Below are 23,058 nucleotides of genomic sequence, written 5' to 3'. Positions count from 1 at the left end.
GAGTTGCAGTTCTGCTCTGTTATCTTCTGCATCGTGCAGAATGCAGGCAGCCAAACCGGCCCAGGAGCGTCTTCACTGAGAAGTGAAATCTGCTTGGCATCTGGCCATCCAAGGACCATTCCCCTTCCAGGTGGTCCCGTGTTAGGAGGTGAATGAAGTAATGTAGATGAAAAGTATCAATCTGAACTTTTTCCTTCCCAGATTTGAGCCAAACTCCAGAGTTTTCCCAAGTCTGTAAGCTGTTCTGTTGAGCTTAGCTTATTGTCTGTTTTGCAGCTGCCTCAGCACGTACAGGTTCCAGCGGGGACCAACAGAGAGAATCATTGAAATGTTGTCAGGAATGCTGATCCAGGAGACTTTCTGTCCTGACCTGAAGTTCAGATACACTAATTGAGAGCTCCTGCTCTCAAGAGATTTTCAGTCTGCTTACAAACTGCTACTGCAGGCCAAGATCCTTGTTCTTTGAACCAAATCAAAAGTAAGGCTGCTCTCTAGCTGAAAAGGGAATTGGTTTATGTGCTGGACGTTGTTACCTCTGCTTCTATACCTGGGCATTAATGATTTAGAAGGGAAATAGGATAATTCATCTTTTTTCTTTTTTCCATAAAAAATAATAAATAAAATGTTTTGCCTATCACAAAGGCAAGAAGTTTACAGTTTGGACAGCAAGACTTAGGTGTGAACTACATAAATTTTTGTACTCTAGAGCTGCATGCCCATACAGATATGTGATACTGAGAGCCAAATATTAGTTAAAACATACAGAATTCCAGTAACTGCCCTTCTATTAAACACTACCTCGAATTTACAAAGATTGCCAATGCTATCTATATTTATTCTTTGTGCTCAGGAAGTGTTTGCCACTTCCATTAAATGACTTGCTAATGGTTGACACTGTAGCATGTTGAGCTGGAGAAAGAAATAAAATATGCAGGATTAGTTCTTGCTGTTTGTTAACACTGGAAAACCACCACTCAGCATCCCTGATCATCCAGAGCTTCCTGGAAAGCGACTGTAACCAAGGACATCCCGTGTTTTCTCCACTCTTTCTGGTGGACCCAGTATTCCAGTTTCAGGCATGCTATGTTTTAAATCTGTTTGGTACTTGTTATTTTAATGTATTTCAAATTCTGTAGTCAGCGCCCAGGCTTGTCTGTACAAGCAAATACTCCAGAAGAATGAAAGCCTTCTCTGAAAGCCAACCTGCAGCCCACCTCGCATCTGTTACCTCCCCTGCCTTCCTTTTTCCCCCAGCACAGCTGGGGCACAGGAGCACAGCTCCTTTCCTCGCTGCCAGAGGGCAAGCAGGGGTTAACTTTCTTCCCATTCATTCCTGGCTCTGGATAGCCCGTGGCCAGGCCGTGGCGGGGCAGTCCTGTTGCGGGGGGGGCAGCCCCGATGGGGGGTGAGGGGCAGCGGGCGGTCCTGCCCGTTCACCCCGCTGCTATAGCAACAGATCGGGAATGACTGTCTCGACCATCCCTCCCTCCATTCAGAAATGTCTGGTGTGCAGACAGCTTTATCGTCTGCCGGACAGTTGTCTTGCCATCAGCTTGCAGCGAAGCAGCTTCTTCCCCGAAGACAAAAGGCATAAAGAGGAGACTGAAAAGGACTAAAAGTTAAAAGGGGGGGAGAGAGGGGAAATTCCCTTAATTAATGTTTTAGTTGTAGCAGAGAGAGGAAAAAAATTGAGGCTTCTTCTAAATGATAGTTCGTGAAGGAGGAAAGGGGGCATAATTAGGTTTTGCTGGGATCCAGTAATCGCTTCCTGATGCCTCATGAAACTATTTACCCCACGGGATTCTGTGGCACAGTTTTCACCCCAGCATAGTCAGGCTGCTGCCATCGGACAGCTGTGCTGATCCTATAATAAAAGAGTTGGGTTTCAATTTGCTTTATGGGCAAACCAACTTTCATATACAAAATCATCAGCAGACTTGACCCCAAGGAACAGTTTTTTTCCGATCCAGCTCAGAGAGCTACAGTACAGATTTTGCCACGTGTCAAGTAGATATCTCGTTTTTGAGGGTTCCCCCCTTCTGCTGTGGTGCACAGATGATGAGGAAACTCAAGAGGGAGGATACTGCTGAGCTAGTAAAACAGGATTTAATCTTCCAAGCTGTCAGTATTCTAGAACATTTAAGTTCTGGTTCAAATAAACACTCTCCCTTCCAGTACAATCTCTTTCCTTCTCCCAAGCAGAAACATGCTTTCATTAAGCCAGAGAAAGGGCAGAATTTTCCTTCATGACTTCAAGTGCTCACATGCATGTTCCTCAGTAAATCCTACAAGAAATGCCATTTCACACAAGATGTTAAATTCAAAGTTTTCTGCAAGGTGCATATCCTTCTCTGCATGACTGACCTCGTTGTTTCCACCATTATGACCTTGACATGAACTAGGTGAGTGTTACAAACCTGAGAACTGAGGATATGCAGTACAAAAAGTCAAATTCCATTATGTTCCTAAGCCCCTTTATATATTTCTTCTACACTTGTTAACTGAGTAGAAGCTTGTTGGTAGCACAATTTCATCTGACATCTCTTTCTGACACATAATTTAGGTACTTTATCCAGTGTACCCAAGTAAGTCAGTGGGGAAAAAATTCCCCTACCCTCCATTTCTATAATATACTGAAACAATTCTGCAACATGGAAGTGACCAGCTTATTTCTTGAAACATTAAAATATAATGCTAGTGAACCAAGACATTCTTGTCCACAGCAGTGTTGTTCTTAGGCAATTCCTGTCAACTTCCCTTCACCAGCCAGTGTTACTATATAATATGGTACTGCTTTAGGGTACTTCAGTTCCCCATTCATTTATTGAATGTCAATTTGATCTCTTCATAGGAAAACATCAGTTATTTTTTTTGTTTTACAGTCTGAGTACCTTTCTGTTCAAGCTCAGTATCCTCATATTATCTTATTATCCTATGATCTGCATTTCTCTAATCCCTGTTGCTTCCTTTGGGCAGACCTTGGTTCTTTCAGGGTTCTTCTGCAAAATCTCACATGGCCCTTCAGAAAGCTGTGCTTTGTTTACAGGGCACAGCAGCTGTGAGGCCCCTGTTGTTTTCCTTCACATCAGTCACATTCTGTGCTCAGCTCTTTTCTCTCAGCTGCCACCAAAGCTGCTACACAGTTTGGTGAAACAGGCAGAAAGATTTCCTATCTCATTGTCTATATTTTTTTCCATAATATTGTCCTGTATTGTGGAGACTTGCTAGGTCTTATCCAAGAGTGAAGAAGAATGCAGAAGTTAAAGAATGCAGAAGTTTATTATAACAGTTTCCTGTGATGTATTTCATTACAGGATTGCCCTGAGACTGTCAGAGCCCTATTCATCCAGCCCTTGTACTCTGCCTAAGTCCTAGTGACTGCTCCCCCAGGACAGAAATTTTCAGGATTCCTTGTTCATTACCTTTAGAGCTGACAACTTACTCTCTTTTATGTATATATATGTGTGTGTGTGTGTGTGTGTGTGTGTGTGTGTGTTTGTGTGTGTATAACCATGTATGGCATAGGGGTCACTAACTGAGATGGCTGACATTTGGGGTCTCTTGTCCACAGGACTTTTTTAATGTTACCCACTCTTTCTGTCTATCTTACAAATCAAAACAGATGTTAGGCAAAACTGAATTCCTTCTCCTCTGAAATCCCATCAAAAGAACAAGGGCTGTCATTTGAGGAAGAAAGAGGACACACAGCTAAGACTAGGTGGTGATGGGGTGAGCTAAAAGTTAACAGTAAGAAAGGAAATCAGTGTGGTTGTCATGCATGACTAGCATAAAGGAATGTGGGCCCTGTATGCTATGTGTTCTGCTACCAGGCAAAATCATAACTTAGAGGGAAGATGCCTGCTAGAGGTGGGAAGATAGAACATTACAGTTTGTGCAGAGAGGAGGGAAGCATGGCTTTCCTCTTTGCTTCTCACCACAGAGTGCTGTGATAACTTCAGGAGTTCCTTCTTTCCGTTCTGGGTCTCTTATGGTCCAACTCTCACATTTAAGAATGTGTCCCGTGCCTTTCTGTTCACTGTAACCACATCAGCATGGCCTGAGGGAAAGAGGAAGAAATGGTTTGTTGGATCATTTCTGTTTGGCTGCTGCTGTGGAGTGACCCAGAGTAATCCTGTGTACTGTGGTGGCTCCACATACACAGAAAGGAAAAACAAAACTCTAAATGACATGAGATAGATCATGTATTTGGTTCTGTTGATTTCCTGCAATTGTGAACAGTTGCACAACAGCTGGGATTTTATGGTGGGAGCCTGGGCTGAAGGAAGGGCTGCACTTAGACAGTCCAAGACCTGAAATAAATGAGTGTGGAAAAGGAGGGAATGGACTCATCAATCAGAGCAATATGTCGTAAAACAAGTCATTGCCTCATAACAACCTCTCTGGCTGGTCAGGAGCTGCCTGGAGGTTGGAAATGAGGCACTGATAGCACTTTTTAGCATTGCTAGAAAGACTCAGACTGGATCAGAGGGCCATGTAGCAGAAGCAGTTAAGTAAAATGTATGTGGATTAACATGCTGGTAACTTTTCTGTCTTCTGCAATCCTTGGGAATAAGTTGATATGAAGGGTGAGCTTGGTCAGCTCAGTTAGTTTCCAAGGTCTGCTGGAGTTGTTGATAGTATGACAGTGTGAGTCAGGCTGGAAGGGCAGGCACAAACTCTGCCAGTACAGCCTTTGTAACATCACTTTAGTTTTCTTGGATGGGCAAAAACTGAGAAGAGTGTAATCATAAAGGAGGCTGACGTCAGGTTACTACCAGTGGGAATATTTCTTACTGTGTCCTGTCTCACTAAACACAGCTTTAAATGCCTCCAGAGGTGCAAACCAGCAATGCAGCACCCTGACTCCACCCCAAAACCACAGCAACAGCATAATATGTATTTTGAAGGCAAAATGTGTTTCCAAAGTGTTCCAAAGTGAACAGCATAATATGTATTTTGAAGACAAAATGTGTTTCCAAAGTGAAGTGAATATCTGACTGTACTGAGCATGTTTCAGTACCTAGTGCAGAAAGAGTTGGCTTTCCAAGGTCTTGGTAACTGTGGAAACTAGAGGGTTTCTCCCAGTATTTTCACTGAAAGCAAAGCTTTTCTTGTTCAGGCTCTCAGCAACCTACTTTTGTCTTCTCAATTCCTAGTTAAGAAAGGATTTCAGTCTTTCTGGTACACAGTTTAGAAGAGCAGGTATGGTATTCATGCCTTTACAATCCCAAGATGAGGAACAAGCCCATGCTCGGCTTATACTCCCAGAAAAACTCCCAAATGTCTTTCCATTTTATAAATGTTGTCCAGATCACCTTACCACTCAATCTCTGTGTCTCAGGCCTTTCTTTGTCCCAGACTTTGCCACTTATTTGAAGAAAAATCAGGCATGATTTTTCATGCCTTGGGTTTTCCAACAAAATAATAGGGGTATTTTTGTGTGTGTGTGTGTTTAGTTTTGTTTGGTTTTTTGATTAGAAAGTGTCTCACAGATCATAATTTTTAGTGTTCCAGCATTGTGCAAGGCAGGTGCATATAAAAATAACTATATTTTAAATAATTAATTCATATAATAGTCTCCATTGTTAGCTGGAGTGATTTATTCTATCTATCATCAGATTTGCCCTCAGTTAATATCAGCTCAGTCTTGGCAGAAACCATGCCATTCACTCTCTTTCTGTAGAAAAAACATTGTGTGTCATATGCAGATCTTAGGCAGCAGTATTTCTGGCTGATACTAGAAGCCTTTCTGTCTCACCTCCAGTATTTTTGGTGGAACTCTCTCTTGTGAACAGTGCTCTTGTTTCTCACCCTGTGGGAGGAACAAACAGCAGGAAGCATATGCCCAGCATTTCTGCTTGCAGTATTATTACAGCCAGTCCTGTACTTGAGTATCCAGTTGTAGCTATTCACTGCAGCTTCTCCACCTTTCTGTCTCCTCACCCAGACCTGTATTTGCAGGTAGCCAGTACGCAAGGAAATTCCTTGTCACACATGAGTTAAGTTTTCCTTACCCAAGGGCCACAGCTTCTAGTAGCACCTATTATTTTATTCCCTATAGGAGCTCCCTTGCTTATACCATTTTACCTGTGCTGTCCCTAGGAATGCCACAAGCTTTCACATGACTGACAATTGCCTGTTCATCAAGAAGCCTGCACCTGACAACAGCCATTAACACCTTCCACTACATCCCTATTCTTGCTTTGCTACAGAGAGAAAACTTTGGGGAGCAGAGGGCATAAATTGCTAACTCAAGGTCACTTAGACAATCACATAGTTCAAATTACCACCTGAGCCTTTTGCACCCCTTTCAGTCTTATGCTTTGCATGCTGTTTCTCAAGAACTGGTAATCATTATTTCTTGGGGGTGAGGCTGATGCCAGGTGCATCCTCATTGGTAACTACATGGGTCAGGCTTATACCTAGATCAGGCTGTCCTTTCAGTTCTCTCACACTATTTCTAGCTGGTCTCCTTCAGTCTTTTGTGTCAGAAAATCCCTCCAGGAATTTAAAAAAAAAGCAAAACATACCCTGAAATTCACCAACAGATGCCTTCATTATAGCTCTGCTCACCTTTCCATTGAGCACTTCACCTGTTAATTCCTGAAACTTCACTGTAGCCTGGAGCTCCCATATGCTCTGAGTCAAGGACTGGCCAGACTGGCTACTCTTATGTAGTTATGTGGTCTTCTCTGCAGTGTAAGAAAAATCTTTCATACAAAGCTTCACAGGGGAAAATATAGAATAAGCTTCAAGGAAATGTGGAGCACTGTTAACTTCCATAATTTGTAAGTATGTATCGGCTCTGTTGTCTGTGGAACAAATCTGGTTATACAGTTCACCAGGTAACTAAATTATTAAAATATGTAGCTGAAGTTTCCATAGAGTCTTACACTAGAAATTGGGAAGTGGGTTTTTGTGTTTTTTAAAATGTCAGCAGTGGCAAAACTTGTAAATCATATTGATATTGCTCAGGGTAAAGGTAAAGTGTAAGTATGAGATTACCTCTTGACTGGATAATCTGAGATATGCAGACAAATTTGGCAGACAGGATGTGAGATGATGACTTGATATAAAACTTGATCCTGGGAAATGCCTTGGGTGCAGGAATGAGGAAGTTAATATGACTATTTTTAAGTGTTGTGGGGTATTGCAAATGTTCACCATAGTGCATTTTGAAGATGAAAAGTAACAAATGTATGTTTTTTCTCCTCCTTCCCCCATCACTTTTTTCTCTACAACAAAGAGATTTAAATCTTTGTCAATATGAATTTTAATTTTGTATCTTTTCATGTCAGCCATCAAGCAAAACTCATTCCTTCTTTTCCTGGTGTACCTTGTCCTGCTTATTTCTAAATGATGTGCAGACTTGGACATCAGGTTTATTTTTGCAAGCAGTGAATTGAGCACATCCCTGTGTATTGACTTGTCTTTTTCAGCTAGAGAATCAGCACAAGGCTGAGCAGATAGTTGGGGTGATTCGGGCTTCAGTCATGCAGGAACAGCCCCCTAGGAATTAGAGATCAGGCAGTTATTTTACACTGTCAACCAAGTTGTCATCTGCTGGTGTTACAATTTGTGGTCACTACCAGTACAGTTTCTGAAGTGCTACTTTGCATTAACAAACCCAGAATGTTTCAGACGTATAAAGCACATGATGGTCTCCTGCCTTCAATTTTCCTATGGCTATTGGAACATTTGTCACATTTATTCAATAGAGCCAGACCCTCAAGCTTATGCAGTGCTGCAGCTGCCTTTTGGATCCATAACTGGATGCATGTGGCCATAGTGTGTTGCTTTGCAGTCAAAGGTCATGCTGCTTAATGGGACCCCAAGTTCTGAGAAGATCTGGTAGCGGCCACATTTCCACCTGCAGTATGGCACTGCAAATGTCAGGCTTATGTTGCATGATACTATCTCAAACACTGAAGAAAAAATGTAAGAGGTCTGCAGGCAACTGTTTTGCTACCAGTCCCCTATGTATTGCTTGTAAAATTATGACATAAGAAACTAATATGTTGTCTGTGTATGACAGCTTTATGTTCCTGCACTTCACAAAAGAGCTCGTTCAATGCATGCTAATAGCAGCTCCTCCAAGATGTAGTGGAATTGCCTTTGCATTTGTAGGACTGGCTACTGACTTATTCTGCTAGCCAAATATCAAGAATTTCTTGAAACATCCTGGGCTAGGAAGAGTGTTCCTCTTTCCTTATTTGCCCTCTGATTGTTTCTTCATGAGCTCCATGTTCTCATCTCAGTGATAGTTCCGCTTCTGAAGAATAAATACACTCTGGGTATTGCTGATTAAAATAGAAGGGGAAACCAGACCTCTGTGGATAGAAGCAAAGTCCAAAGTACTTTTCAGAGGCAAACTGACTTTGTTTGTCTTGTCCAATGTATTTTGAAAGGAATTAGTTTTGAAAAATATGTATGTGTCTTCTGTTGTTCTTGTTTGCTCCCTGTTCTCCTTCTGGAGACAGAGATGAAGTTGAGGAATTTACTCTTTAGTGAACCTGTCATTCTCTTATCCATCCCTCTGTTGGATCAGGGGGATCAGCTTCATGTTTTCCAGCTCCACTCTGTCCCCTCACACACAGGCTTTGTGTAGCCTGGCCAAACTGGGAGTGTAAGTACTCCACTGGTAGTAATGAAGACTAAAGCTGAGATGTAGTCAATAGTCTTGGTAACCTCTGGACTGAGCACGCCTTGCTGAAAACAAAATTAGATGACAGAGTATTAAAAGTATGTCAGTCATAGGTGAAGACACCCCTATGCCTTCAGGGCTGGAAATGAAGTTGTTCTGCAATGAATCATATATGTATGCTTGGTTGCTAAGACGTTTCCTTCATGAGTATAATATGTTTGTTGAATAGAATTAAGTTCAAAGGAAAAACAAGCAGGTTTTAATGTCTTCTCCACCAGTTACATGTGATCTGTTCACAACTTGTCTCAAATTATTCCTAATTATAAAATAATAGTATTATGACACAAGCATACAGTGAATTCTTTGAACAGGCATAGTCTTGTCTAAATCCTGTAAAAATCTTGGAGTCTTCTTCTTGTTGTAACAGTCTTAATGTACCACCTTCTGGCCAGCTAATGGAATCACATGAACTGATCTTCAGGAAAAGTATGTGCAGACCTATGAATCTCAAATGGGTTTAAATCAAAAAGTCTTTTCTGTAAGAGTTTTGAAATGCTTTCACTGCCATTGTTTTAATAGATAAGAGAAAACCTCCGTGTTTTTTCAAATATGTTACCAGAACAAAATGGATTTATTTCGCTTTCTTTTTAAAGTAGCTTTCTATAGTGAAAAAACCCAAGAAAGATGGATTTAAATTATAAATAATACTTTTTAAAATTACCTAGCATCTTCTAGCCATAGCTAGGAGAATTTTATTTCCCTTTAAGGTTCCTTATTGCCTCTAACTCACTGCCACATAATTCCTACCTGACATGAAATTCTAACAGTCTCTTCAAGAGAATAACAACCTTGTCCATGACTTATATGAACTGTGTCTAATTTGGAATCTGTTGTTCAAATGATAAATTGGTACTAACTGGGTACCCAGGCATACAGGCACTTATATTTCAAAGTTAAATACCTATCTCTGCTGCAGTGTATTGCTAATTTTTGGATAAATTGTGCGTCTGTCCTTGAATTTAGTTCTAAGAGTATCAGTACACTAAATTCTAAGAGTTTTAAAACCTGAGCAGTGTATTTGAAAAACACATTTTCTCACCATCTGCTTAGGAATCGAATTTTCCATTTTTGTGCTCTTGGTGTGTTACAAGTGCTTGGTTTTGTTTTAAGACTAGAGCCAAGTCCATTCTGATTACCCTACTGATCAGTACAGACTGCAGCATCTGTAAGAAACTTTTATAAAATTATAGTTATGGCATAGAGCAGAGCTCAGATCTGCACAAGTAAAAGGGGAGTTAACTGTACATAGACTATGACTTGGTGAAATGTATCAGTTATTTGATATCACAACTGAAATGGCTCTTTTTTCATGAGCTGGAGTTTTAAGTACTCAATAAACTTCACAGAATAAAAATATTGAGTCTTTTAAAAGTAAATTATGCAGGAAAGTTCTAAGTTTCAAAGTAATTTTATCTTGAACATTTTCTTTACTCAAGGAATAATAACAAGGCTTTGATTACATTTCAGGCTTCATTTAAGTAGTTTCTGCAGTTGAATAAACAGAGGAAAGGAAAACAGATGAAACAAAAAAAGGCACTCAAATAGCATCATACATAGCTGGTTGCAACGAGAATTCCAGCTGCAACTACCATTGTTGTTATGTGTAGTCTGATAGTTTCTTAATGGTTAGGTCAGGCTCGGTTATTAGGAAGATGTTCTTTTCCCTCTTCAAGCAGCAAGATGCAGAGTGAGTGAAGAGAAGGCAAATCATTCCAGGTAATGGTAAGCACAAAATGCCTGAAATCTACTAGTCCTGCCTTCTTATACATACATACATTTGTGTAGATACTGAATGAGAATAAAATGTCAAAGCATCAGTGGACAAAGTCCACAAAAGCTTTTAGGGTTCTTTAAGATAGTACATGGAGGTCAGGCCTTTTCAACAGGTATCTTGCAGTACAAGGGCTGCTGCAATCTAGTTGTAAGAGGCTGTAATTTGCTTATATTTCATCTTCACTTAAGTATCTGCATCATGGCTTACATTTGAAATGAAATGTAGCAGTTCTTACAAAGATTAGAGGGTCATGGGGATAAATTAGTTGAACATAGAAGACATTCATTGTGTTTTAAAAAGAGATGGAAGCTCTGTGACATAACTTCTTTATAACTTCAGATGATTTAACTTCTTTTGACAGGTAAAATTCTTTTGGGAGCTGTGAATTTGCAATAGTTAACCAATAGGCATCCTATTTAAGCAGTCAACAACCCACTGCTGGGGACAGACTATGTAGTACTGTGGAACTGGGATGAAACCACAGTAAGTTTAATCAGGCCACTGGTTTACATGGCCTAGACACCAAAGTTCAAAGAGATGTAGGGATAAAATATGACAGAGCATGATCAACTGAAAAGTTATCAAAAGATTAATCCATACAACCTGATCTGAGAAGCCTGCCAAGTGGGAGGAGAAGAAATAAGAAAGGGGACTACAGAGGCCAGGTCTGTGACTTCAGTCTTTCATATTCTGCTATTCCAGGTCAGTGGCAGGTCAGTGGCAAGGCTGGAAATAGGAGTCCAGCTGTATCAGTTCCAAGTGATAGCCCAATCACTTTAAGTACCTTTTTAATTATGATGTCTGTCTTGGGAGAATCAAAACCATCACAGACCACCCTAAAACAAGTGTATAGACAAAGTTGTTGTGACCTGGATATGAAAAGGAAATGCAAGGAGATGACCAGTTATGGATGTGCCAGAAAATATTTTAAAGCATTAACCTGTGTCATGGAAAGATAACAGCATGAGAGCATATGCCATGATTTCTCCCAGATTCTGTCTATCTGTGCTTTCTGCTTTTCTATCATTGCTTATACAGAGACACCACAGGTTTTGTAGCTGGCATCCTTTTGACCTGGCTGATCTTCAAAATGCCAAGTCTGAAGCACTATCCATCTGTAAATCAGTGTCTGGTGGACTTAATGTAGATTATTTTCCCAGCAAGATAGCACCAACAGAAACCAGCAATGCTTACTTTGTCTGAGGGATTGGTGTTGGTGGCATCAAGGAAGCAAGTACCTGGTTGGAAGGCGTGACCATGTTAAGGGTAGGCCTGTACTGCAGACTGAAGTCTAAAGTAGAACTATCCAAATTAAACGCAAATTAATAAATTCAAGTAACAGGAACCATCGCACCGTCACACTCTGAGCTAATTTGTGTTGAGAGACAAATTAGACAGCTACTGAGAAATTTGAAAATCCAGGCTTTTACTCAGGTCTGTTTCTTAAAGTCCCTGTCTGCCTTTCTTTCTGAAAGGTGTGTAACACTCTCAGATCTTCCTACAAGTTTTGGTCATGAATAGTTTGCAATATCAGTGTCCTTTCACAGCTGGATGACTGCCTTTCCCCCAGGCATAAGTAACATGATACTACCTAGTAGGTTTGGCCACAGTAGTTCAAATGAAAAGATGATATCATAAAGAGAAACAAAAGTCTTCTTCACTTGTAGTGAGTCACAAGAGGCTGATCACAGTGTGATCTTTTACACCCATTATAACAGTGTTGTTTTCCAGTTTAACATACTGAACACTTACAAAGCCAACAAAACATTAAGGGGCCTGTGGCCAAAAAAAAAAAAAAAAAGTTTACAATGCAGGTGTTTTATTGTTCTCAAGAGACTTAAGTTTCCAAATTATTTAATGACTTGGTAATGATACTCAGGCAGGTATGTAATAAGGTAGAGGCAGTGCTGGTTGCAGGTACCTCTTATGTGGGGAATGAATGCAGAGATGCATAGTTGTGTGGGCAGCCTGAGGTTGCTCATTCCAGAGCTCACATGGTGCTGGTGTCACTGGGAAGGGACGCAGAGCTACTGTCCCCTTCACCTGTTTTGGCTGGCTGGAGCAACATGCCGGGTTGTAATCTGGCAAGGTGAGACAATTAAAAGCTATTTTAATTTTACAAAGTAAACACCTATCAGAGTTATTTGCTTAGGAAAGCAAAGTCAGTCAAAAAGGAATAAAGAGTTGTCAGTCTGCGTTGAAGACTGCTTGCACTCCATCAGCAAGCTATTGTCTTGATTTATTTTGTAGGAAAGAATTTTGAAAATAATAATGAAAGCAAGGAGGAAAATAATTAACTTAACCTTCATCTAGATAATTGCTTTCCTCAGTGTCCTGTCCTAGACATACTTGGGTGCTGCCAGATTGAAGAACGTGGCCATTTTAAACATTATCACCATTCTCAGGAATTCCTCAAAAGTCAATAAGGAAAAAATCTTCTATTCTCTATCAATGTCAAGAATTTTCACCATGCTGCATTTGCCTTTGCTGCAGAAGTGCTAATATTTTTCTTGGGATATATACACTACTTCATCTAGTTCTCAGGAATTCAATTTGGATGCTTAGCTGCAACACCAAATTGTTATTTCTATCCCCTCTGCTATTAGTCATTCTTTTACAAACAAAGTTAAAAACTGTCTTTTCTAGAACCATCTCTGTATTCAAATATTTGTAAACCTAGCTGTATAGTTCTGTGGAAGGAAAAGAATGTATTTTTCAGCTTAGGAAAGAAATGTCATTTCACTTCCTAGATTTGACACATTCACATATCAAATCAAATAACATTTTACTGATTTTTCTAGAAGACAAAGTTACACAAATGCTTACATTTATAAAGCCATCATCTCTTCATGTGACTGCTGTATTTTTTGGCATATAAATCAAATAAGCAATTTATTTTATAAAACTTGTTCTGTTTAGAAAGAAATTTTGTAAAGTGATTCCTGTGTGGTTTTTGTATGGACTCTCAAGGAGGTCATCTTATCTGCCCCTCTCAAGCTTACTAGAAGTGTTTATTTTTAGAATTGTATTTGGTTTCTAATTCAAAAGCTAACATACAGGAGAAAGGACAATTACAACTGCAGATGGAGAAGAGGTGGTCTGCTCTTAAGAAATCTTGATCTTACCAACACAAGAATTTTAGAAGTATTTAAAGAAATGAGGAAAATTTTGCCATAAATACCATAAAAACAGAGTCTTACAACAACTTTCATTTGCCTTTGCTTTGCTTCAGAGAATTACATCCTTGCTAGCCAAAGTACTGGAAAGCCATGAGACAACATAGAAAGTATTGATGCAGACCTAAGAATCAGACTGCCAGATTATTCTTGGTGGGTTTTTTATTACTTTCTCACTTAGAGATATGTTTGTGTATGGTAATCAGTTGACTTACTGGATTTTTTCTTCCACAAATCTATTTATAGTCTTGTAGCAAGACTGTAACAGATTGAGAACCTCTCACTGCACCCAGTGGTACAATCAGTAGCAGGGACTACAGAGAGGCAGTGTGCAGTGCTGGGAGTGAAATGGCAGGGTAGAGAAGAAAATATGGGAAATTGAGATGGTGCCACTTCTTTTCAAATACACTTTGAAGTGCATGTTTAGTCTAAAAGCTATCTGTTCTTGTTATTATTTTGTTATTATTGTGGCTTGAAAAACAAATTGGAATCATTCTGCTTCCTCTATAATTTTCAGTTATAATAATCCTTAGAAGTTGCATGATGTGTTTTGTCCTTAGATCAAAAGTTTGAGTGAATTTCCACACAGCTCGGTTGAGAGGCCCAGAACATCAAGTTACCCAAGACATAATGAGCTAATGGCAGGTCCGTGACTAACACGAAAACTCCCAATTTCATATTCTAGATGGTAACTGGAATAAAAATTCAAATTGTCTGTTATGGTTGAGGCAAAATGGAAATCAGGTTCCTCTGTTTTGGGAACTGCTGGCAGTTTAAATGATTACTTAAATAGTTTGTCATGCTTTTCAATATTGTAAAAAATTGTAAAATATGCTCCATTCTCCCGAGTACAGCCATACCAAAGTGCTACCTTTTACTCTGACTTTACTGGCTGTACTGAAGTAGGGTGATTTCTGTAAAGCATGAGATCTATGTATCTATTAGAAGCAAAAGGCACAAATGTTAGCACTGCTGAATCATATGTTGAGCAAACCCGTGGTGCAGCCACAGAGTATAATTTCATGCTGGCTGCTCATTTTGAGGAGCACTCTGAATCATGAGCCCAGTGGGAAGAAAATTGGAAGAAAACCCTTAAATGTCTGAACTCTGAAAATTAATGCTCATTTGGGAAAAGAGCTTATTATCACTGTGACTATCTCCTCCATAAAGAGCTGGGATTGAAATAGCACATTACGATGCAGGCTCCTGGAAAGTGTCATGGCAAAACCTAAGACTAGGAAAGTAGTGCTCAAAGGTGCTATATCCTAACAGAGGATGAGGACAGCTTCCACAATACAAGTTTTTCCTTATCCTAATGTGCATCCGTAAATCACAGCTTCTCCGAGAGATTTTTCAGAGTCGTGCAAGGACTGGCAGACTCCTTGCCACTGGGAAAGCCAAAAGGTCTCTTTGCTGAAGATATCCTAGGCACAAATGCTACGTAGGCGCTTTTTATGATGCCTTCCCCATATTCCCGTGTGTTTTTGTTATAACAGCAAATACAAGTATGTGGGGACAGAGTGGAAAAGTGCTTTTCCTCAATGTTCATTCCCCCTCTCTGCTGGATGCTTCTCTAGAGCAAAGGGTATGGGGACAGAAAGGGCAAAAATGAGAACAAAAATGAGACGGAACAAAACACGCAAAGGACAGAAAATGAGTGGAGAGAAGAAATGCAGCCTGAAAGCTTAGAGAACAAAGTTTTAAAAAGTCACTGCAATATGTGGGCTAAGTTTCTTTTTTAGGCCTTTATGTTGGAATGAGACCAATGCAACCATTGATACAATTCCTTCTGTATTTCTTCCTGCATTCCATTTCTGTGTTCAGTTCTCTATGTATTCATTAATTATTGCCAAATTCTACAGCATTTTAGCCAAGCCTTTTAATTATCTTTCTTGCCCAGCATATGAACAGCTCTTTCTTGAGCATATGAACTGTTGTGCATGTTTTCTTTTTGTGGAGAGAACTAGGTAACTTCCAAATAATTAGCTGAAATTATACTCCCCTCCCCTCTTTGTTTTTTTAAAGACAATTCCTCATCTCTCCAAGAAGATGAAGAGATAGATATGGAGGCTGTCAACTGGCAGCTGAACAACACCTCCATGAATGGGCATTCATCAACCCCCACCACAGTTCGCTTTCCCAGCTGGGTGACTTTTGATGACAATGAAGTCAGTTTTCCATCACAGAACCTTTCTCCCTTGAAAACAGACACCCCACCTGCAGAAACACAGACTCCAGATGTTAACTTTAACCTCACTACATCCTTTAAGAAGAGAGAACGGCCTAAAAGCACATTGGGGGACCTCTCCAAAATTCAAAAGCTAGATCTCTCCTCCTTAACCAAGTTGCCTTCTGTTGAAACACCACCATGGAGTGCTACTAATCCTTTCCTGGATGAATCTCTGCGAGATGTCCAACCCTCACCCATCAATCCGTTCAGCTCATTCTTTGAGGAGCGAGACAGGCGTTCCAAAAGCTCTTCTGTCTCCAGTGCTCCAGGCAAAAGCCAAAGAGACTCTCTCATTGTTCTTCATCAAGAGCCCGACACCATCAGTTTCCATGAGGCAAACAAAAGTGTAACCCACACAGATGCTGTTGAGCAACTCAAGCAACTCCAGATTGGAGACCCAGATCCTGTGAGCAGCCTTACCTTGCCTGATGATGACCCCATGATGCCATGTGATCTGGATGCAGCCTTATTTAACCTGGCACCAGCTCAGCCAAAGGACGGATGGCCAATGATGCTCAGGATCCCAGAAAAGAAGAATATTATGTCATCCAGGCACTGGGGACCAATACACGTCAAGCTGACTGACAGTGGATGTATACAGCTTTTCTATGAGAAAGGACTGGAGAAACCTTTCCGGGAATTCAAACTTGAAATCAATCATGAGATTTCAGAGCGCAAACTGCAGAACTTTGATGAGAATGGGAGGATCCACAGCGTGCGGTTAGACCGCACAACCTACAAGGAGAAAAAAAAGTATCAACCTAAGCCAGCCATTGCTCACACAGCAGAGAGAGAGCAAATTATCAAGCTTGGGACTACAGATTATGAAGATTTCCTTAGCTTCATCAGTGCTGTGCAAGACACACTGATGAATTTACCAGCCTCATCAACAGATCTGAGCACAGTGGGACTGAACTATCAAGAAGAAGAAATCACAGTTGATGTCAAGGATGAGTTTCACGGTGTTTTGGCCAAAGGAGACAGCGTGATTCTCCAGCACAGTGTGCTGACCCATATCTATGTTCTCAGCTTCCTTTCTGGCATGGCAGAATGCAGACTGGGCCTTAATGATATTCTGATCAAAGGGAATGAAATAGTTGCAAGGCAGGATATTATGCCCACTACTACCACTAAGTGGATCAAGTTATACAGGTGTCGGTTCCATTCCTGTGTGGATGAGGATGTGTTTAATAACTCCCGTATTATCCTCTTCAACCCCTTGGATGCCTGCCGCTTTGAACTGATGCGGTTCAGAACTGTCTTTGCTGAGAAAACTTTGCCTTTTACTCTCAGGACAGCTGCCAGCATCAATGGTGCTGAGGTGGAGGTGCAGAGCTGGCTGATGATGTCCACGGGGTTCTCTTCCAACTGTGACCCTTTAACTCAGGTCCCCTGTGAAAATGTGATGATCCGCTACCCAGTGCCAAATGAGTGGGTGAAGAACTTCCGCAGGGAGGGTGTCCTGGGGGAGAAATCTTTGAAAGCCAAGGTGAACAAGGGGGCCACTTTCGGATCAACCAGTATGTCTGGTTCTGAGCCAGTAATGAGAGTAACTTTGGGAACTGCCAAATATGAGCATGCCTTTAATTCCATTGTATGGAGGATAAACCGACTGCCTGACAAGAACTCAGGTGAGTGCTCTAATACCATCTCTGCGGGAGTAAGCTAAAAGGAGTTACATATTTTGGAAGATGAGGAACCATGGATTTACATGCTGAAGGGATAAATCACCACCTCTGGTATACCAAAGGACATCAGTTAATTGCATGAAGCATTTATCTGACCCTTCACTGCCATAGTTTTATGTATCCTACAAACATTGTTAATGATAGAAACAAGTTTTTTTTTATATGCCTTATATCTACACTTTTGACTTAGGCATGAAACAGCTCTGTGTGCTTAGCACTGTTACTGGAAATAGGGCTTTTTCAGGTCACTTGCAAAGTCAAGATGCTGTGCTACAGTTCTGAGTGACAGGACAAGATAAATTGCTGTAGTTCTAGTACATGTGTTTCCTTTGCCATGCATTGCCAAGCATAGTGGGCCAGTACAATATTTTTCAACACATATACCACAGCTGATGCCTACAAAGTGGCGGGAATAGGTATTGTAAGAGAACAAAAGATAATTGTGCAACCATTAAAAAATTTTTCCACACACCAATATAGGGCTATGTTTCTGTAATCAGGTAAATACAGCTTAAACTAGCAGGGAATACCAACATGAAACCTACTAGTCATTGTATTTCTAGCACCATATTCATAATCAAGCTCTCAAATAATATGAGCAAGCAACTGTTTCCTTTGGTCACTGCTGCCAGTCATTCCACTTCCTGCCTTTCTTCCAAGGTGTGCAATAAAGCTGGACAACATGAGTTCACTTTTATTTGCTGTGAATTCCATCTCTTGATTTCTCTGATCTGGACTAGATTTTTACAAATAAGACACACTTTTAGTATTAATGATGTAGCAGTGCAGCTGGGTGACTGGTTGAATTTCTGTATTTGGTTTTCACTGAAAGTTCAGTGTTTAATTAGATTTGGCTCTTTCTAAAGACATATGTTTTTCCTGATTTTGAGCTATAGTGTCAGTAAAACAGTGATCCAAGTCTAATCTTTTTGATTGCATTTCAACCCAAGGATGCCAGCTTTCACCATAAGTTACAGGTTTGGAGGGATGTGACAAAAGTGAAGGCTCTGTGTTTTCTTTAGTGTAGGACGTAAGAAGAGAGAGCTTGGAGACTCAAAAGATATATCACTATAAAAAATTAACCTGAAGCTGCTGATGAGCAAAAGCATGCTTTTGAGGGAAATCTCATTATGCCATCTGCATGAGCTGTGGAAATGAAATGCTGTGAAATTGAGCCTTCTGTGGCATCTTCTCTCCAAAGATTTCCATATGCCATATAGACATTGCAGCTGGGGAAATCATAAAATCATAGAATTTTCAGAGTTGGAAGGGACCCTTAAGATCATCTAGTTTCAACCCCTCTGCCATGGGCAAGGACACCTCCCACTTGCTCAGAGCCCTGGCCATCCTGGCCTTACAAACTTCCGGGGATGGGGCTTCCACCATCTCTCTGGGCAACCTGTTCCAGTGTCTCACCACCTTCATGGTGAAGAACTTCCTAATATCCGATGTAAATCTACTCTCCTCTAGTTTGAATACACCACCCCTAGTCCTATCACTACCTGACATCCTAAAAAGTCCCTCACCAACATTCCTGTAGGCCCCTTTTTAGATACTGGAAGGCTCCAATAAGGTCTCCTCGGACCCTTCTCTCCAGACTGACTAACCCCAACTCTCTCAGTCTGTCTTCACAGGAGAGGTGCTCCAGCCCTCGGATCACACTTGTGGCCCTTCTCTGGACATGTTCCAGCATGTCCTTGTTCATGAAAGGCCTCAAGCTTTAACACAATCACACAACATACCAGTAGCAGACCAGGAGATGAGGCGGAGCTTCTGGCTCTATTGCCTTCTGTGAGGTGATTCTCCCTTGCACATGACAGGTTTGGGGGGGATGTTTACCTGTGTCTCCTGTTTCCAGGATCTTGTCTTTCCCAGTGTGACAGACACACACTTTGCGTCAGGGGAAATGCATGACAGCCTTGGCACTGCAGTTGGAGCCCTGCCACAGAGCATCAGTGTCATAAACACAGAGCAGTTAGTATTTGTTTACATCCTGAGAGGAAGAGAGTGTTTTCACCCCTCTGATCAGGTCAGATGTAATTTCAGGGAAAGGAAGGGCCTTGCAAGCATTGTTTTGGCCAGGACACATGAGGTATGTGAGAGACAGGGAATCCCAAAGTATCAACAGGGCACGCCAAGTGTAGTTTAAATCTGACCTTGCTTCTCAAGGGCTGCTTATATTTCTTGACAGTACTTGTCAAGGTTTTCCTTACTCAAAGTATATGACAAACAAAGAGGAATACTCAAAAAGCATTGATTCCCATTGCTTCTTAGATTTGCCTGATGGATCTCATATACTTTTGACCATGTGGTACTCATGTGTGGTCTGGTCCCAACATTATGCATGCTTGGATGTTCCCAGCCCCACCCACAAATCATACAATAACTCACCCTCACCTCTTTGCAGAAGTCTCTAGATGATGCAGTTCTCAAGCACCAAGTATGAAAATATTCCCTTGACTTGCACTGCATGCTTTCTTATTGTAGCACCTGCAACTCACCCCCAACAGCTCTCCCAGTCCTCTGTAAATGTCTGGTCTGCTAATGAATTGCTCAGGTGCCTGGGACTGCAGAGCAAGAGAGACATGATGGCATCACATGCAATGGGGGAGGGAAATACTGCAGGTGGCCACAGACTCCATCTCCACCTTGCCTTCAGAGGCCATACAACCTGTCCACAGGACCTGGGGCATCTGCACTGCATAGCTCCCTCCAGCACATACCTGTCTGCCAGCCCTGTGTGGCTGTCAAAGAAGTACAGTCTGTATAGCCACAGACTTACTATGGCACCCTTTGTTCATGCACATTGTGTGTTTTGACACATCAGTTCATTGCAAATATGATCCCAGGGACTTCAGAGGTGTGCAGTTTGACACCTGGACTTCTTGTGCTTCATTCCATTCCCTGAGTGCAGAGTGGTGCAGGCTCTGGGTAGACATGAGGTGAATGACACCATCAGCCCTGCCTGGGGTCTGCCCTGCGGGCCAGCACCACAGCCCCCCAGGAGAGGAGAGCCTGTCCCTCCTGAAGCTCACTGATCCCATTTAGGGTGTAGTGTCCTAGCACCCAGATTGTTAAGAATTATTTCAGCGAGCTTTGCTGTCTTATTCACATGTTTACCCTTTGATCTTTCTAATGAGGTGGGCCTCTTAGCACTTTCCTGATAGGAACTTGTTATCAGCACTCTCTGTATTATGTTGTAGCCAAAGCACCTGCTTATGACTGGACACTGAAAAGCATATGGCAAAGGAAGGACTGTGTGTACTCCCACTATGATGTGACCTAAGAAAATTTATGGACTGGATTCTGAGCATATTCATACAATCACAGAATCATAGAATTGGCTGGGTTGGAAGGGACCTCAGAGATCATCAAGTCCAACCCTTGATCCACTACCGCTGCAGTTACTAGAATATTGCTGAAACACTTTCCAAAATAGCTTGTTAAACTTTATTGCAGAGCTTAATTTGCAGCTGGCTGGGCTCCACATGTTTGTGTTGTTCTGTGTTTGTTTTGGTTTTTTTAAATCCACCAACAGAATATTAGGAAAACATCCACATTCAATTGTGGGAAAACAGTTTCAGTGCAGCAGGGATGCAACCTCCATGCAGATTCTTGTATATAGATATTTAAATTTTGCTCTAGTTTGTGGCTCCCTGCTGCCTGGTGTAATTTCTGAAAAAATTCAATCCTTTAATCCAAACGTGGAAATATCAAAGTAGTTTGAAACACATTCCCTCCAATCACAGTAACATGTGCACATATAGATGAATTATATTATCAGATCCTTGATTGTCAGGATGAGATGTTAGTAGCTCAAGGAAGCAAGAGATGCAAAAACAGAAGTAGTCTGATGATTTTCTCCTGATTTTACTAAAATCAAGTGTACTTGTCTGTTAGAGAGGGAACTCTGCATGAGCCTGTTGAACAAACAGAAATTCTATTGAAGTTGTGCCTTGTGAGCCTCACACTCGGGACAGTAATGAACACTGATGTGCCTGGGATTTTGCTACAGCTTCAGTGGAGAAGTTAATTTCTTAATCAGTTTACCTGGTTTCCTACCACGCTAAGCTGGTTTAAGTTAATAATTGCCATATTTTTTTGAGTGTGGTGCTCCTATTGGAAGAAATTAAGTTATTGGAAATTTTCCTTGATAATTTTATTGTATTAGTATGTATCTGTTGAGGTTTTGTGGTTGGGTTTTTTTTTCCTTTATTCCCCCCTTTTTCCCCTTTGAGTCTGTGAATATCCACCAGCAGGTGTGTTCCATGTGTCTAGTTGAAGTTACAAGGAGTTTAAAGGCTCAGATCTCCAAAGCACCTGTCACACAGTGTGCTCAAGCTCAGTTAAACACTTCCCTGTGTAACCTTCACATGCATCTATCCTAAAAGCAACTGAGCCCAGGCCAGCTCAGGAGTGTAGCAGCACAAGCTGAGTATTTTGTAGCTGTGGATGTGGTTTGTGCTAGAGCACAGAGCCATCTCTCCTGTGAGCCCCTGCTGCAACCCAGGCAGTCTGAAGTGTTCTGCTGCCCTAGTTGTGTTTCACTGTCCCTGTTCCAATGCCTGAGCCCTCTAAAGACTGCTCAATTTCATCCTTTTGGGACAAATAATATCTCAATATTCCACATCTTGCTTTTCAAGCTTAAGCTCAACAAGGCTGACTCTTGGACTATGCTCTGGATGAGAAGCTGAATTCCTTTTCAAGGCCCAGGCTTGCAAGTCCTTCACAGGCAGTGTTTTCCTCTTCCCATGGGAAGCTTCTGGGTTTACCCCACCCAACTTTGCCTGCCATCCTCCTTTCTTGTCTCTGTCCTGCACCTACACCTTGCTGAGCTGTATGGAGATGAACCTTCCCAAGGAATAAGTAGTCAGAATTCCTAAAGCATCTAACAGTCAGACAAGGATTTCATTATGTATTACTTTCATTCACATACTTTGATAATAAGATCCCTTCAATTAGAAAGCCCAAAATGGGTTTGAAGGCTCTCGTCCTCATTTTTCAGACAAAGAAGCTGAAGTGCAGGCCTTAAATTACTTGCTGAAGAGCTTAGGGAGTTGGCAGCAGTCAGAAATAAAACCAATGTGGCTCCACTAGCCACCCGCTCTTTAATTTTTAAACATCACTGCTGTCCAGCAAAACAAAGGAGAAAAGAACAAGAAGGGTTATTATCCACAGATGACAGAGAGAAACATGATTATGTCCTCACTTTATTACAAGTTAGAATATAACATAAACAGTAATTTCCAAACTGTGCACCAATTTGCTTTTTGAAACCAGAAAAAGTACTTAATCTGATCTGGTATATTTTCTTTTGCTACAAGTGGGGATAACAATTTCAAATACACATGAAATATCTGCCAAATCCCACCATTGCTCACTGTAAATACCTGGTATTTCAGAAGAATGTGCCACAAGGTACTTAGCATGTTACATACACTGGGGGAATTGAAGAGGGAAACACCTTTATCATGTGGTGCTTGATT

General features: G+C 41.2%; 1 protein-coding gene across 7 annotated transcripts in view; it reads left to right on the top strand.

Annotated features, from left to right (window-relative positions):
* The window catches only part of STON2 (stonin 2), a 77,575-nt gene that overhangs the window by 48,580 nt on the left and 5,937 nt on the right, over positions 1-23,058 (top strand). For 3 of the 7 annotated variants that reach the window (XM_030452595.1, XM_030452596.1, XM_030452600.1), the window contains one exon: positions 15,680-17,515. In XM_030452595.1, coding sequence (XP_030308455.1) covers positions 15,680-17,515 — 1,836 coding nt within the window. Of the gene's footprint in view, positions 1-14,190; positions 14,300-14,326; positions 14,343-15,679; positions 17,516-23,058 lie in introns of those variants that run through there. The other 4 variants (XM_030452597.1, XM_030452598.1, XM_030452599.1 and 1 more) reach the window with 3 other exon arrangements.

This window comes from Calypte anna, chromosome 5A (assembly GCF_003957555.1).
Source record: "Calypte anna isolate BGI_N300 chromosome 5A, bCalAnn1_v1.p, whole genome shotgun sequence".
NCBI classification, from domain to species: domain Eukaryota; kingdom Metazoa; phylum Chordata; class Aves; order Apodiformes; family Trochilidae; genus Calypte; species Calypte anna.
Note: the sequence above shows the minus strand (reverse complement) of the source record. Positions and strands in the feature narration are given on the sequence as shown.